Source organism: Schistocerca americana, chromosome X (genome assembly GCF_021461395.2).
Source record: "Schistocerca americana isolate TAMUIC-IGC-003095 chromosome X, iqSchAmer2.1, whole genome shotgun sequence".
In the NCBI taxonomy this organism is placed as follows: Eukaryota; Metazoa; Arthropoda; class Insecta; order Orthoptera; family Acrididae; genus Schistocerca; species Schistocerca americana.
Window position 1 is genome coordinate 163,065,546 of NC_060130.1, and position 18,099 is coordinate 163,083,644.

The window sequence follows — 18,099 nt, forward strand, 5'->3', positions numbered from 1 at the left end:
TTCTACAGTAACTAAGTACAAATAATCTAACTGTGAAGGACTGATGACAATATTTGTTAGTTGTACGATTTTTATCTGCATATCATTTATGCATATTTTACAAATTTCAGTGCAAATTGTGTCATTTGTTTTTGCAAACAAATCTGGGCTGTGTTAATCATTTTGAGGTCACTTGTTGAATCAGAAAAGATGAGAAACTTTTTCCTACAAACACATCTCTAAAATCCCAGGACCTTAAAGGTCTTGTATAAATACTGATCGCAATGAGCATGGAAAATGAGTGTCCCACGGAGGACTGTCTTGACATAACAGCATACACAAAAATAAAATTCCAATGTTTATCTACAGTATTATAAAATCAAGATACAAAAAACTACATTGGAAGTGGATTCTTCTAACAATGTTGTCAATTTAAACATGTGTGAGTCTCCAAATCAGGTCAGATGGGGATTAACTCCAGACTTGGCTTAGAACATGTACCCTTCTAAACTGCCTTGTACAAATCCCAAAATGGATTACTAAAACACACAGAAGAGGCAGTCAGGCCGCCCTTAAATGTCCCAGTAGTAAGCAAAATTTCTTCACAGTGAATGGCAGCAACTGCCTTCTGGTGTAATGACCTAACAGTTCTTAAACCATTCAACCCTTATCCAGCACAGAATTTAAAATACAGCATGCACTATTCCACCCCTCTCCTTTGGCTTGTGGCAAACTTCTTTTAAAATATTCCAGTCTCTGAGTTATTGTGATTTCAATATTGCAAGTGTGGCAAGCAAATGTATTTGTCACTGTACATTAACTTCAGAAACACTGTGATATTTTTAACATTAGCTGCAACTACTTCAGAATCCTAATAAAGTTCTGAAACTCACATGTGGTTGCTGCAATCTACAAAAAGAGCAGAAAATCGAAAATGTGAACAATGGATAGGACTCAACAAATACATAATTAGTTATGTTATTACTATTCATATTTTAATTGACCTGTAATCGAGAAGCACTGTTGCAACAGCCATGTCTAATGCCACCATCACAGTTAGGGTGACGGTGGGCATGCTTGTGTGTGTTCATATGTGCCTGGTAATTATTTTATTTTATTAAGAGAGATGCTGCTTATGTTAAATCTTTGTACTTGAGCTGGTAATGAATTCTGAAGACAGTCTTCACTGGTAAAAAATATGCAGATATCGAGAAAGAAATCAGAATCTATTAAAAAGCCAAGGGACGCATTTATCAAGAAGGAAAAAGTGCTTCAGCCAAATGTGTTTCAGATAATTCCAGGTAAACATAATTCATTTTATCTTTTCTTCTTGCCTGTAAAATTAATCTTCTTCATTTCTTAATAGGAAGGAAGGGTGAGGTGACAACCAGCAAACGAAACAGCTTTTTCCTAAGCGTTACAGTGTGGAGTCAAACATTAGACAAGACTATTATTTGACTGTTCTTACCCCACTTCATCATATCAAGCAATGACAACCTAGCGAAACAGTTCCCAAAAGAGAAATTAGTGATGAAAATATGAAGCAACTTCAATGGTCAGTTCTCTTTTTTGTGTCCCCCTTTTTATTTTGAAGTCCATTTGACTTGACTTAAGATGAAACTCCAAGCAGACTGTCAATGATTCCTCCCCCCCCCCCCCCCCCCCCCCCCCACCACCACCACCCCATCTATCTCTCTCGCAATTATTATTGTAATTAGCCTGCAATATAAGTTACTTAGATGGTGAAAGAACATTTCAAGTATATTCAGGAAGAAACTTTAAAAGATATATTTTAGAACAAGACAGTATCTGAGGTTTTAAATGGTTTTCATAATTTCCTGAAGAAATATATTTTTGACATGGCCTGTTTCTGTATTAAGTTCTTCAACTGATCCCTAGTGCAACACAGATAAGACAACTGCTTCAGGGTGATAAGCTCACACAAAGCCCATAAATCAATCACGATGACTTGAAAAGCATTACAACAAAGAACAGCATTAATACGTTTGCTAATATGCACCACCTATAAATTGTACCCAGCATAATAAAATATCCATTTTCAGTTTCAAATCAAAACAGGAACATAAATAATAAATAATGTTGATTAATTCCATTCAGAAATATCTCTCTCTCTCTCTCTCTCTCTCTCTCTCTTGGTTTCCCACTCAACATGCTCCTTTGCTCATGGACATTAAATCAGCCTACTTTATTTTATTTTATTTTTTAATGAGAGTTCCATTGTTTGCCTGTATAGATTGTTTATTCTACTGTACAATCATGATTTTGGCCCCTGGCCATTTTCAAGTACCATGATTTTGGGCATGACCAGACTTTTATAAACAAAGTCATCATCATTGAAATACCTTAAATTTTTATATATAATGCATGTGTCACAGCATAAAAACCAGAACACAATGGTAAAATGTCTGGCAGGAATAAAACAAATGTGAGATATACACTGAATAACTGTGCTATAAAATGGTCACAAAAAACAGTTGTTAGATGTCCAGGCATCACCTGAAATTTTGATTCCAATTATATAGATAATATCATCATAACTGATGTGTGGCGCATATGCTGATGAAAAGAAATATTGCAACACCAAGGAGTTGAGCGGCACAAACGAAAGTTGGAAGGTGTGTTTCCACATTTGAAAGACAATGCCTATTCAAATTTCGTAGCAGTCACATAACAGTGGCGCTGACAGTGTCACTATGAGGATGCAGATTAGGTTTACTTTAAATACACACTGTCATGGTAGTGAGCGTTAGTTACCTTCGCAATTGGATATGGCGAGTTGATGTCAGTCAAAAATGCCTTTAAGGTGATAAAGATGCCATTATCAACAACTCACCGCGTTTGGACAAGGTTATGTAACAGGGCTACAAGAAGCTGGATATTCCTTCCAGAATGAGATTTTCACTCTGCAGCAGAGTGTGCGCTGATATGAAACTTCCTGGCAGATTAAAACTGTGTGCCCGACCGAGTTCGAGTCTCGGTCGGGCACACAGTTTTAATTTGGATATTCCTTGTTGCGATACTGTAGAAACGCCTTCTATTTCATAGCAGAATTTCTATAACTATCGTTATGTGTAAGAGGTGGTGGGTAGGAATTACTAACTCACATCTGTATATCTTTTTGTAACACACACACACACACACACACACACACACACACACACACACACACAGAGTTAGAAATGTTCAGAATGTAACCATATATTACTTTGCGATGTGAATGTAAAATGTGATTCCACATCATTATGATCTATCATGCAAAATGATTCATGGAGCATGTAATTAACTAACGAAGTATTACATACAGTAAGTCTGCTGTTAGTGGCAGAGTAAGCAAAATGGCATAAGGAAGAAAAGGTGTATGTCTACATTAGATTGTTTCCACCTACGATAAGCAAAGAGTTATCATCATTTATTAGTTTGTTTGTTGGTTTCTCTTTTTACAGCCTCTCTCCCTCCTTTAGCTGTTGATGTCTCTGATCCTAATATTCTTTGATTAACAACAACAGCAGCAGCAGCAGCAGCAGCAACCACCACTCTACTACCACTTTTCATCAATTCCATCTTTAGAAAAACATGTAAAAGGCAGGTTACAACAATGAGAAATGTGTAAAAGAGACAAAGCTGACTGTGGAGATGAAAACTTTACGCTGTTTGCAATAGAATGAGTGCTTAGGAGTAGAACTTTCTTTGATGATTTGCCCAGAGACTTAAAACAGATGAAATATTAGCAAGCCTCTGCTAATACAAACTGGTCATGAGTGAATGCTGCTTGCTGACACTCTTGTACTGTTTACAAGAGAATGTGCCCTAAACAGATACTCATTTGTTCATATTCCCTTCCCTTCACTCCTGCATAAACCAAATTTTTCAGATAAACCGATTTCATTCCACCAACTACATGTCAAACTTTTGCCCCCTTTTGTCCCATTAACTGATCTTGTATATGGCAATGAATGGACACCTGTAGTACCTGTGGATTTATAATAAAATTTTAAAGAGCACAAATGTTTAAATCTGTGTGTCTAAACAAAGACAAAGCAAACCTCTACTTTATCTACTAGATAAAAGAAGAACCAAACACTGGAGTAAAACACGAATACAAATAAAAAGAGAAAAAGCAAATAAGAGTACAAAGCATATTCATTTTAGTGACTGCACTAATCACATTTACTCACCAGCAGAACCTTCCTTCACCAGCTGTCTTTGGAGACCTCTGTCCACATTTGATGCTGTGTGTCTTGTCAAATCTGCAATTTTAGTAATGTGTTAATTTAGATATGAAATTTTAAAATTCTAATGATGTTTAATTTATATACATTGTTTACTACAGGTAAATAAATTTCATGAACATGTTAAAAGAGAGAGTTGAGTCCTCAGTTATTCATTATTTCCTCTTAATAACTACTTACACAGGTAACATGGAGAACTACATCCCAATTTACAATTTACACAGCCTGAAAAAAAACTAGTACACTCTTTTAGAAGTTTCCAATTGACTTAAGATTTACTGTTGCAACAGTGCAGGCAGTTCTGAGGTGTCAGGTATCAACCCATGCTGAAACACCCATATCAGTATGTTGTGTAGCCTCCATGGGTGACAATGCAGGTGCCACAAATGCTTGATTGGAGACAAGTCTGGAGATTGTGTTGGCCAGAGAAGCTGCTGCATGTCTTGCAAAGCATGTTGAGTTTCAAGGGCAGTGTGTGGGTGGGCGAGCATTATTCTATTGGAACAACACATCACATTCCCGTTGCAAGAATAGCAAAAGAACAAGTCTAACAACATTCAGCAAGTACCAATAGCTGGTTAGCATGCCCCCTAGAAACACCAAAGGTGAACGACATTGCACCTTATTGTACCTCAGACCATAAGGCCTAGTGCATCTTGTGCGAATGCAATCTACGAGACAGTGCTCACCGGGTCTACATTTTATGTACAAACAACCACCACTCACTTGAAGGCAGGATGTGCTTTCATCACTGAAGTGCACTGCGCGCTACTCTACACTACTCTATCTTCCAAGTGATCCTCTGACAGCACTAGTCGAGCCGTGCACATCGATGCTGTGGTGTGAATGGAAGACATGCTAGAGGAGTGCATGCCCATAGTCCCACTGCTACTAACTGGTTCGCAACAGTTCATGTCGAGCTATCTGGACTCACATGCTGCCTTAAAATACGATGATCCTGGTGGGCGTATGTGCTGCATGGACGTCCAGAACATCATCACAAAGTGCGAAAATGTTCATGTGACCACAGATACCAGCATTGTCGCACAACTGAAGCAGTACGTCACACTTGTGTGGTAATTCTCTGGGAGGACCACCCCGACATTCAGAAGGCCACAATTTGAGCCCTTTCAAACTCGCTCAATTGGATCTGTAGGAGGCAAGAGTGCACCTCCATGGCATAGTTTCCTGCTAGCTTCACACGTTTGCTCAACCCTGAGCCTTCTGGCTGTGAGCACTCCCTATTAAGGGATAGACACAGATGGCACTCTGGCTGCTATGCCATTACACTATCTGTTGTGGACGACGACGAAACCATTATCGGTACGACTGCTATCCTCCAAGTGGCATATGCCATCATCAGATTGAAACCAACATTCTCCTTCCAGGTATACTAATATTATTATTTTTTTCTGGAAGCGTAGTTCCATCCTCTTCTTCCATATTAAACCATCTTGGTACCTGTACATTTCAGGGAAATACAAAAATAGTTGTCACATTACTGATATACAAAACACAATGCTCTTTAAATTAGACATGGTTACCTGTGCACTAGTGATGCATTTAGTGTTTCTTGGCAGCCTGGAGGAAAGAGTTTGTGACTTTTGTAAATTAATTTTCTAGTACAGCTATTTAAATGTATAGCACTTTTCCATGTTTGTGACACCATCATAACTTTCTCTACAAGTTGATGTACAATTCAGACCCTCTGAATATGGCAGACTCTTGTCAGATAGTTTCCTGTATCATCTCCTCCTCCAAGTGCAACCACAGTGAAATACAAGCCCTACTTACACTTCAAACTTAATTGGCTGATTTATGACAATTTCCATGATACTGATTATATATCCAAAATCATAGCCATTTAATATACTGTACAGGGTTTAGTACATAAGACCAGTATTTTAAGTACATGACTCATGCTGTCATGTATTCTGGTAGGGAAGGTCAACCATATTTATGTTGTTTCATAGTTGTGAGGCTGATCCAACTCAGCAGCAATTTAGGGATGGAAAGTGAGGCAATACTGCAGGTTAAGAATCCCTTTAAGGTTATCTGGAGAAGCTCATGTGGGAGCGTGTAAGAATCAACACTGTATGGAAGAATAAGCTCAGTGAGGCAGCAGTGATACCACTGTCATTGGTTATGGCAAAAAAAGTGGGAATTAAGTAAAAGAGAATGGTCTTTGACAAGTGTAACATGATTTAGTCTGGAGTGGGAAAACTGCTGTAGCACTGATGCCTTTTGAAGAAAGGTTGATGACAATGTCACAGGTCTGTTTGAGTTCTGATGTGTGGGGAAGCTAGGTTCAGTGCGTTTGGTGGGCAGAGGTGGTCACCTGGGCACAGCATAATAGTCATGAGAAGCTGGCTGCAAAATTTTATGGAGGTAATGGTGAAGCAATGGTATCACACAATGAATATATGAGGCTGACAGGTTGTGACTGTGAGTCTGTGTGGCACAGGTTTCAATTTTCAAGTTGGGATGTAGCAATTAGGAATTCCACAGAAAAAATATTTAACTGTGGACAGGTAGCTTATGGACTCTTCAGTAAGGTTGGCTTAGTTTTGTGGGACTAAACTAATAAAGATTGTCTGACAGAATATGTATGGGTGGAGGTAGTTGTGAAAAGAAGGATAATAACTGAATCGCTGGGACCACAATTAACGTTGACCAGTACTGTGAGACTCTGAAAAAACTCAAACGGGCAATTCAGAACCAGACAAGAGGAATTTTCAGCCAGGGCATACACATTCACACTCGCCCACACATCGCTCGGCAAACCGTTGCTCTCCTACAATAGTTTCAGTGGAATATAATCACCCACCCTATAGTCCTGACTTGGCACCCAGTGACTATCACCTATTCCCTAGGTTAAAAGAACATTTGGCTGGAAAGCAATTCAGCTCCTACGACAAGGTGAAAGAAGAGGTTCATAACTTTCTGAACAGCATGGTGGCGAGCTGGTATGACATGGGCATAAGAAAACTACCTCAGCATCTACAAAAATGCATCGACAGAAATGGTGATTATGTCGAAAAATAGTTAAATGTTCAAGATATAAACTGATGTAAACCATTGTAGAAATAAACAGGTCTACATACTTATAAAAAAAAAATGGATTGGTCTCATATTGCTATCTGCCATTTTCTACTGCAGATCTATCAGTGACATTTTCTACCCACTCAAAAGCAAAGATGCCTTGGAAAGCACCCATGTCATCTATAAAATTGAGTGTTCTTTGTTTATGTAACCACAAAGCAACCATTCACTAGGAAGATGGGCCACAACCAAACAGTAGCTAAATACTCCCTAGATATCAGCTGAACAGCATGCTGTTCAATATCAAGTAATTTAATTTAATGGGTGCTACATGATCTCTCTCTCTCTCTCTCTCTCTCTCTCTCTCTCTCTCTCTCTCCCTCCACATGCACAAAAATATCATCCACATCATTACTTGCTACAATGCGCCCAGTCCTGTTTCCATCTCATTCAACCTTCATGGCCACATCAAGACTTCACACTTTCCAGCTCATATTTCTTGACCCAAAGTTAGGCAGCAACCTACTTGGCAGCAATATCTATTGAGAATATATTTAAAATCACAAGCAGCAGTAGTTCCAGGTACTCCAGTAAGCCTTATCAGCAAACCCCTTTATACTCTGAACAAGATATTCCCACTTTTGAGCTTAGCAAAGGTGGTGCATCTAGACACAAACCGCACAGTTGGTGATGGCCATAAATATAGCATTATGGTAGGTTCCGATCAGCAGCGGCAGTCTGTAGGGACAGTTTCTGTTCTAACTTATGCAGGGACAGTTTCTGTTACTAACTTATGCAGCACTTAAGCTGCTTTTAGTGCTGCATTTGTGAAATGCTGTTGCAAGATTAATTTTTGTCTGGGTATACCACTAGTTATATGTATTCCACATGCATACATAGAATTATCTTGTGACACTATGAAGGAGGTTCCAATTCGTGGAAAGTTTACCTCCATCAGCATGTGCATTGTTTTGTTAACTGCTACGGACAATTTATTGTCTCTACACCACTACTCTATTTGAGCAAGGATTGTATTTGTTCTCGCCTCTTTGGTGATTTTATCCTCAACAGTAAATGTGAGGGGCAATTTGATGTAAATGACCCAAAAAGTGTGTCAAAAAACAACCCTAACATGCATCCCTTATTGGTGATTTTATAACTGCCATATCTGTCGGAGGAACTACAAACAGGAAAACATTGTTTTATTTTATGGTCAAGTTCATTATTTCTGTCTTATTTCATGTTTTTCCACTGTTACATTGAAAATGAAAATATACTTATAAATTATACTTATTGACATCAAATTTGTATATTGAGAAAAAGAAAGATTCATGTTCAACCTATTAAATGTAATCAATTACAGAAGTAACTCTGCAACTGTACAGTGTTGAAAGGTTTAAAGGTTTTCAGACAACAACGTTGTTGTAACTTCAAAGTTCTCGTCCGAGACATTAGTCCACTAATACATCAAACTCCATGGCAGTATGAAAACAACCACTCCAATCTACATTTGAAAATGGAAGACAAACTGTCTTTCAGCACATGAACAGAAATTCAACAATGTCCCTAGTGATGTTAAAAAAGTAACTATATCTGTCTACCAATAATCTAATGTACAATGTCTACATTTCCTGATAACATAGGCACTTGGTTTATGGCTAAAGTCTGCACAGATCTGTAGCTCTTCAAAATATTTACACTGCTGAAACCTGCCACTGAATGTATACTTCACAAACTCTTTGCCATATCACAACTAATAGAGTTCATCGCTATCATCTCAGTGTTGGAAGAGGAACCTTGGACTATGAACAGACATGCATGAATTTGTGGCTTTAAGGGGCTCCGGAACGCCCTATACTTGCAATGTTAAAATAACGCTTATAAATTACATCTTTCCTCACAAAGTATTTGAGGTATGAAGTTGAACTTTTTACAGATTATTTATTGGAATATGGGCTACAACTTAACACAGGGATTTTACAAAATTTTAGTTCAGTTATTAAAGATGATTTTTTTTCAATTGTAATGAAAATTCACTACATTTTTTTGCAATTTTTTATTTATATATTCAAAAATATACAGTTTTTTGGAAAAAGGCTGTGTTAAATTATGCAGAAGGTACTGTGTAACATTTACTGAAAGTTTGAAACAAATATGTTTGGAAGATCCTTAGAAAACATGTAATTAGTATGAGAAAATAAAAGTTTTGGGAATCGAGCGACAAAGATTGGATTAACTTTTTAGTGCATTCCAGGTCCATAGGATGGATTATCTTCATCCTCTGCAAACTCCTCCTCCAGCTTCCTCTTGTTCCTCCTCCTGTTTACTCTTGCTTGTATTTCTAGACTCTTTACAGCCCTGTCTGCAGCCCGAAGGCGTTCCTTGTCTAAAGCAAGCATCGCTCGTTGTTGTGTTCGTAGATTTTGCTACCATTTTCGTCAGTTGCAGTTACTGCAACACTGTTCCAAAAGGTGGTCATGTATGAACACTTATCACATTTCAGTTGTATTTCACTAGCAAGTCCTACGTGCTTTATTATGGAGAGTTCCAGACCAACTTCACTACAATGAATACATCTTACACAGTTTGAAAAAATTCCTTTGAGAACCGACATATCAAATATTTCATTCACATCCGATTCGCCCATAAAACATTCATAGTTTTCACTCATTGAACCAAGCTTCTTCTGTGAAGTATTTTCTTTCCCACTTTGACTGCTATGGGCAGGTGTACTTGAGAGGTTAGGTTCACTCACTTGGTTATCGTCTTTATTGTTTACAGTAATAACACATACCTTTGGCTTTCCAACATTTCTCCTTTTCTTAAAAGCCTTCAGAGGATTTCTAATAACTTTACTTTTGCTCATTATTATACTTCAACAAAACAGAGACTCAAGAAACAGAATTAATTACGAATATTTTCGAGATAACGACAGAGTAAATAAACACGAAACAATCGACAATCACACCAGCGATATATATTGAACCATCACAGGTTAGCCACAACACATACTTTATCTCACATCACTAAAATGTACCTGATGAACACGGACGTTAATAATAACACCATTTGACAGCAGTTTAACAACGCCACAGTGGGTCACGCCCATGTAGAACACATTTCAAAAAATATATAAAAATAGTTGTAGTCTTCGGAATTGAATAAATTATATATCTATTAAAAGGTAATAGTCTGCATGTTCAGAAAACGCAAAAAAGTAAAAATTGAACTTTTCATGATTTTGAGCCTTTCCGGAGCCACTTAACAGCTGCAGCCTAGTTTGAAGATGCAACACAGAGTTTTTTTCAGTGCTTCCTCCACCTGAGCCTGAAATATTTGTCTTCATGTTTTCCATAAGCTTCCCATTTCATCACTAAATCTTTATTTTCTAATAATAATGAAGCTATTATCCAATGCTTAACTTGGAATAGAGGTACTGTTATATCTGCTGATGTAACATTTCCTGATTTTTGCACGGCAAAACATAAAAAATGATGCGTTTTTGACAGACTTTCAATCTGGTGCATAAATTAAACAGCATATTGTCATAATGAGCAAGCATAAATACAAAAACCATCAAATATTGCACTATAGCTACACAAACATGTAAACCAAAATGGCACCTGCAAGATCACATACTGCAAATGGCTGAGAGAAGAAAACTGAGCATGTGACACGCTGATTTGCACGTTTGTAAAATGAAAGTACCATATGTGGTGGTTTTCCTACTTATACTAGCATACTATGAAAATATGCAGGTTAATTGAATGACTGCATCAGCACAGGAACTGTCAGATTTTTCGAAGCCCCTGAAACCAATGCAGGGACAAGTCCCATCTCTAGTTCATCTGTCTGCAGTTTGTTCTTCAACTTTGTATTTTAGGAGATGAGTTGTTTTGTAAGAAATGGTCACTCCAATTGTCTGTTACTTTGTTTTAATTCTAAACATCAAATACAGTCATGATAGATACTTTCGTATTAGTTAGAAAATTCTAATACAGCAAAATACAAAGGAATATTGTCTTAATTTTTATCCAATTCAATTTAAATATGGAAATGAATTTTGTATTTTTATAGAAATAAAGTCAAGTCAAAAAGTTTTCAGTACAATTATTGAAATTTTGATAGTTTGTGTAAGCAAATATGTTCTTTTAGATACCCAAAGGGCACTGTTGTCTGCCTGTAGATAGAGCTTTGTGATCTGCAGGGATAGGAAACTGTAACAACTCAGTTCTTACTAACTGGTTTGGCACTCAATGCACGTTTCTAAACACTTTTCCCTTCTTTGCAAGATTCTCATACCTGGTAGTTGCTGTGACATTCACTTATGTCTGATGATTCAATGTGAATAGCGTTAAGAGTACTGGTCCTAGTTGATGCATAGCCTTTGGCAAGTCTCTCCATGACCTTCAGAAGGAAATCTCATCATCTTGTTTTGATATTTGTTACTGCTCTGTAGATTACCCAAGCATTGATGCCTGCTGAATCACTATAAAAAGTATTAACAGGGCATCACTTCTTCCACCATCTTTCAATACTTGCAGGCCATCATGTCAACAGCATCTACTCTTTACTTAGTTTCACTGTAACATGTCACTGTGTCACACTTTGACTTTGTGTCAGTTCCAATGTGTACAGCTGGATGCAAGGATCATATTTTCATTTTTGAAGGTTAGTGTTGTATAGCTCCTCCCTAGCTTCCTTCATGCATTCAGGAACTTGCCTTCTAATTTCATTTACTACACCAAGCAAGTTTTATCACTTTGTTTTCAGATCTCATGCTAGTGAAACTGAGGTGAAGTAGTGGTCACATTCCTTTCTTTATTTAGGTTTGGATCAAAAAGTTTCTTCATTTTAAATTCAATAAGATGTTCATCACCAGAACGAGTTTCATCATTACCAAATTATGGGAAAGCATTTAGCATATATTTGGAATCTTTATTGAGAGCCATCCAGTATTTTTGCTCATTCTTGTCAAGTTTTAAACCCACAAACTGAGTGAATCAAAATCTGTACCTGAACAATAACAACCGATCATCGCCACAAATATATGATGAATCCTACTATACAGCTGAGAGGAAGCAAAAACTGACACTTCTTAGTCACTCCAACTGCGTTGGGCTCAAATCAGATCTGAGGAACCTCATGATTTCACCGAAGTGATTACGTGACATTACAGATTTGTAAAATAATATTACCCGATTCTCTGATCAGCCAGTTCCAATTCTATTCCTTTGGATTCAGTGGCACATGCAAGATAAGGACTGCATCAACTCTTCTAGTGGTAATGACCACTCATCATTTCTCAACATATTACATGCCTCTGTTTCTGTGCATTTTTGAATGTGTTTGAGAGTAAGTTCATGAATAAACGAAATCCAACCACAGAAGAGAAAATCACTGATAACAACTTTACATGTATGGAGGACAATCAGAATTCTCCTGAAGAACATTTACATGCTGCACTTACAGTTTCATATCCACATTGTAGCAGCAGACACAAATAAGGCTATCTACAATGTATGGTAATTGGCAGTGCTTAATTTATTTAGTGGGACAAAAATGGTCCATCAGCAGTTCTAATATTAACGATTTCTACATGAAAGTAGCAGTTTTGGTACAATTTGCTATGAAAATGAACCAAAAAATTGGAGAAAGGTTATCTTCATTTGAAGTCACATCTAGGACATGAGTTCTTTATGCAGAAAGTTGATGGTTATTTTAAAAATGATACGCAAAACCACATCCTTGAGGTAATTCATAAAAAACTAACAAAAAATAAACTGAGACCAGTTACATCATTACACAATATCAGCTACCAATACCAGTAAATGAATGTCCCCAGATTTACATTGTTACACAAAACTGGGGGAAATGTCAAGATTCGCAACATTCTGTAACAACCACCGATTTCATGTTATGTCAAGGGGATTATTTTCTGAATTATTATTTATGTGAAACATTCAAGTCTCCAAATATAACATGTCCAAGTGTCTGGTGGTGATATCAGGCACAAAAACACTGAAGGACAACAAAAACTGTCAAAGGTACCTACAATGTCTGTCATCATTGAATCATTAACTGTCTTAAAGAACTGTTGATTAGTCCAGTGAAGAAATGGGATAATCTGTGGTTTTACTTTATTCACCACTTCGGAGTGATCACTATAAGGAGATCTGTGCATTACCTAATGACACAAAATGTGGTAACATAGTCACCACAATAAACTCTCACATACGATATAGTGCAGAACAGAATGAGCAACTGTTAACCTGGTTTGTAGGAATTCGTTTTTATTCTACGATGGAAATTTTACATTGTAAAGGGAAAACAACCCTACACTCATAACATTTTTGATCTAGATATTGCAAGATGATAGCAAAATTTAAAGGTGCAAGGTGTATTTGAGCCTTGTGTACTTGCACTGTAACAATTACAGTTCATCAGGTAACTTCAAGTATACAACTTACCAGCTGTCACTTTCCCTCTCTCTTTCAGCAAACTGCCTGATCCTCTAATTGCAGATGGGCGGAGATCTGCTGATCCTGTGGATTTGTAAAAAAATATTTAGAGCACTGTTGATACCAGACTATACAGGAAGGATTAGAACACAAACAAACATGTGTCTGAACCTAAATTGAAAATCTGAGACAAAAAAGAAAGTCATGTTGTTAAGATGTAATTTTAAATGATGAGCCTTATTTTACTTTCATTACTGTTGGAGGAACATAGAAGGACTTCAAAAAGTAAGTTATACATTATTATAATACACCAATTTTTATTGAATGCTGCACTACACTCCAAAGTGAAACAAAGAACCATGACATTATTTCTCAATACAGTCACCAAGTTTCTGTAAACAATGGTCGGAATTTTGTATCAATCATTCAATTCATTGACAATAGAAATCCACACCTTGGTCACAGAACCATTTGTGAACTGTTGTGTGAATGCCCTCCTCATTGGAAAACCCCCCCAGGTTTTCTTTTAGCTTGCCAACAAGATGGAAATTGCAAGGTGCAACATCTGGACATCTCAATTAGCATCACTCTCATCTGTGCAGCCTTTGTCAATTGTCGGCACAATTTCATTACAGCCGGAGAGACTGCTGTATTTGGTCCATATATCGCCCAACTTCCACAGTGAATCTGTGTGCAATTTAGATATTTCACCCGCAAGAATTTTACTGTCATAGGTATTTAAACTTTGGATTATGTTTCCAGTTTTCACGCTATTTCATTCCCACACAGTGATGTACCTGTTATCCACACAACAGCAGAGCTGTGCCTGCAGGAAACCTGTAATATGTACTCTCTTCTGACAATGCACCCCCCCCCCCCCTACCCCACAATGGTCTTAGCATAGGATGACACGTGTAACTGACTTTTTGAAATCCCTATGTACTTAGAATTATCTTCATAGGCTTCCTTGTTATAGTTATCTTTCTGTAATGCATGTTCCACAAATACAAATCAAAGGAGACTCAGTAAATGAACTACAGTTTAACTATGTCCAATTGGTGGTAGTATGCCATACTCTACCTTTGTCATATCAGCTCCAAATTAATCATGAAAACCATAGTTTAAACATATTTCATCCACGAAACAGTATCTAAAATTTCTGCCTTTATTGAATCATTCAGTATCTCAAACAGCTGCTGAATAGCCTTATCTTCACTTACAAGTGCATTACTTGACGACACAAAATGTGGTAAGGTAGTTACCACAATGAAGTCTCACATAAAATGTGGTACAGAACTGAATGAGCAACTGTTTTCCTGGTTTGCAGGAATCTGTTTGTATTCTATGAAGGCAATTTTACATTGTATAGGTAAAGCAACCCTACAACCATTAGATTTTAGATTAGATATTGCAAGATGATAGCAAAATTTAAAGGTACAAAATGTATTGAGCCTTGTCTACTTGTACTGTAACTATTACAGTTCACCAGGTAACTTTAAGTATACAACTTACCAGGTGTCACTTTCCCTCTCTCATTCAGCAAATTGTCTGATCCTCTAATTGCAGATGGGTGGAGATCTGCTAATCCTGTGGATTTGCAGAAAATAGTTAGTGTACTGTTGATACTAGACTTATAGTAAGGATTACAACACACACAAATGTGTGTCTGAACTTAAAATTAAAAATCTGAGGCAAAAAAAAAAGGAATGTTGTTAAATACATAACTTTAGATCATTCAGTGGATATGATGAACCCTATTTTATTTTCATTACTGCTGGAGGAACGTACAAGGACTTCTAAAAGTAAGTTATGTATCATTAAAGTAGACCAATTTTTATTTAATGCTGCACTACACTCCAAAATGACACACAGATCCATGGCATTATTTTTCAACACGGGTACCAAGTTTCTGTAAACAATGGTTGGAATTTTGTATCAATCATTCACTTCATTGACGATAGAAATCCGCACCTTGGTCACACTTGGCTATCTGTCAGACTTTTAATGCTATTTGGTAAATTTGAATTGGGATGGGTTATTAATAACAAATTTCATAAGTGAATGTATGTATTGTGAAGGCACTGTGAATATCCCAAGTTCCTTAAATAGATCCCTGCAAGGTGATCTTGGGTGGGCTCCAGCTATTATTCTGCTTACATGCATTTGCGCAATGGTTATTTTTTCTTTTAATGATGAACTACCCCAAAATATGATGCCATATGAAAGCAGTGAATGAAAATAGGCATAGTAGGCTAATTTACTGATACATTTATCACCAAAATTATGTGTTTCAGCACATCATCAATGTGATTCTTCCAATTCAATTTCACATCACCCAGAAATTTTGAATATTTTGTCTTGGCAACAGACTTCTGTTCAAAGTCTATAGTTATCAAGGTGTTATGCCATTTACTGTACACAACGGTATATACTGCATTTTCTCAAATTTTAGTGAGAGTCCATTTGCAAAGAACAACCACTTAATGATTTTCTGAAAGACATTATTTACAATTTCTTCAGCTAATTTTTGTTTGTTGGGTTTGATTACTATATTTGTATTATCAGCAAATAGCAGTAGCTTTGCATCCTCGTGAACATAAGAGTGACAAGTCATTAACATGTATTAAGAACAGTAAGGCACCCAAGTGTGAACACTGTGGGACACCATTCTTGATACCTCCCCAGTTAGAGGACTCTGCTGATTTCTGCAGCCTATCTGTACTGTTAATTTCAACCTTCTGCATTCTCCCAGTTAAATATGAATTAAACCATTTGCGCACTGTCCTCTCATAGCACAATACTTAAGCTTATCTAGAATAATTTCATGATTCACACAGCAAAATCCTTTGGGAGGTCACTAAAAATCCCAATGAGTGATGTTCTTTTATTCAGAGCATTTAATATTTGATCAGCGAAAGCACATATAACATTTTCTGTTGAAAAGCCAGTCTGAAAACCAAACTGATATTCTGTAAGTACTTCATTTTTACAAATATAAGAACCTACTTTTGAATACATCACTTTTTCAAGAATGTTGGATAAAGCTGTCAGAAGTGAGATTGGGCAGTAATTGTTAGCATCAGACCTATCCCCTTTTCTACGCAATGGTTTAACAATAGCATATTCCAGTCTACCTGGAAAAATGCCCTGCTTCAGTGAGCTACTACACGAGTGGCTGAGAATCCTATGTACCGGTTGGGAACAATCTTTTAGTACTGTCTTGGAAATGATATCAATTCCATACAAGCTTTACCTTTTGAGTGAATTTATTATTTTCCTAATTTCAGTAGGAAAGGTGGGTTGAATTTCAGTTTTATCAAATTGATAGGTATCGCCTCTTTCATACACAACCTTGACATTTCTAATGATCAGCTTGGTCCTATTTTCTCTAAAACACCTCAAAATGATTATTAAAAATATTTTCTAGTTCTGCCTTAACTTTTCATTGAGTTTAACAACGAAAATAATCAATTTGTGACAGTATAATGTAAGTGGCTAAATAAAAAATCTACTCATCAAGCAGTGGCAGGAGAACACGCACTTTAAAAAAAAAAAGGTTTTACTTCCACAAGCTTTTGGAGCCAGTGGCTCCTTCTTCCAACAGAAAGGGAAAGGATCTCGATAGGTTAATGAAAGGGGTAGAGTTCGGAAAAGTCACCCAGAACCCCAGGTCAGGGAAGTCTTACCAGTTAGTATGAGAAGGAGAAACCGATAGTTGGAGACTGCACCAGACAAGATTTGAAAACCTGAGAGCTTAAAGGTGGGACACAGCATAATATGCAAGACAGACACTACTGCTAAAACATTGTGCACAAGTTAATAAGAGTGAAAAGCTAAGTTCATTGTATGCAACAAAGGTGGGAGGGGCATGGCGAAAAATAGACAGGTCAGAAAATGAAAGACATAGAAAAGTAAAACGGAGTGAAGAATGGGGTAGTTATTGTGAAGAAATACTGAGACAGAAGAAATTAATGTAAATGAAGGTAAGGTAGGTGGCGAGAACCAAGGACATGTAGTTCCCACCTGCAGAGTTGTGAGAAACTGGTGTCTGGGGAAAGAATCCAGATGGTGTGTGTAGTGAAACAGGCACTGAGGTAAAGACTGCCATGTTGTAGAGCATGCTGTGCAAGAGGATGTTGTGTGTTGCCAGTATACACCCTCTGCATATGTCCATTCCCCCTTACTGATAACATGGTGCTAGTCACACCGATATAAGAGGCCGACCAGTGTTCACATTAACACTGGTATATGATGCGTGTCATTTCACAGGTGGCTCTCCTTTTAATAGTACATGTTTTACCAGTTACAGGGCTGGTAAAGGTGGTGGTAGTGGGGTGCATAGGCAAAGTCTCGCAGCGGGGAAGGTC

General features: G+C 37.3%; 1 protein-coding gene across 1 annotated transcript in view; it reads right to left on the bottom strand.

Annotated features, from left to right (window-relative positions):
- The window catches only part of LOC124555884, a 242,730-nt gene that overhangs the window by 94,657 nt on the left and 129,974 nt on the right, over window positions 1–18,099 (bottom strand). Inside the window, exons 16-18 of the mRNA XM_047129945.1 lie at window positions 15,245–15,319; window positions 13,742–13,816; window positions 4,176–4,247 (exon numbers count right to left, since the gene is read on the bottom strand). Coding sequence (XP_046985901.1) covers window positions 4,176–4,247; window positions 13,742–13,816; window positions 15,245–15,319 — 222 coding nt within the window. The remainder of the gene's footprint in view (window positions 1–4,175; window positions 4,248–13,741; window positions 13,817–15,244; window positions 15,320–18,099) is intronic.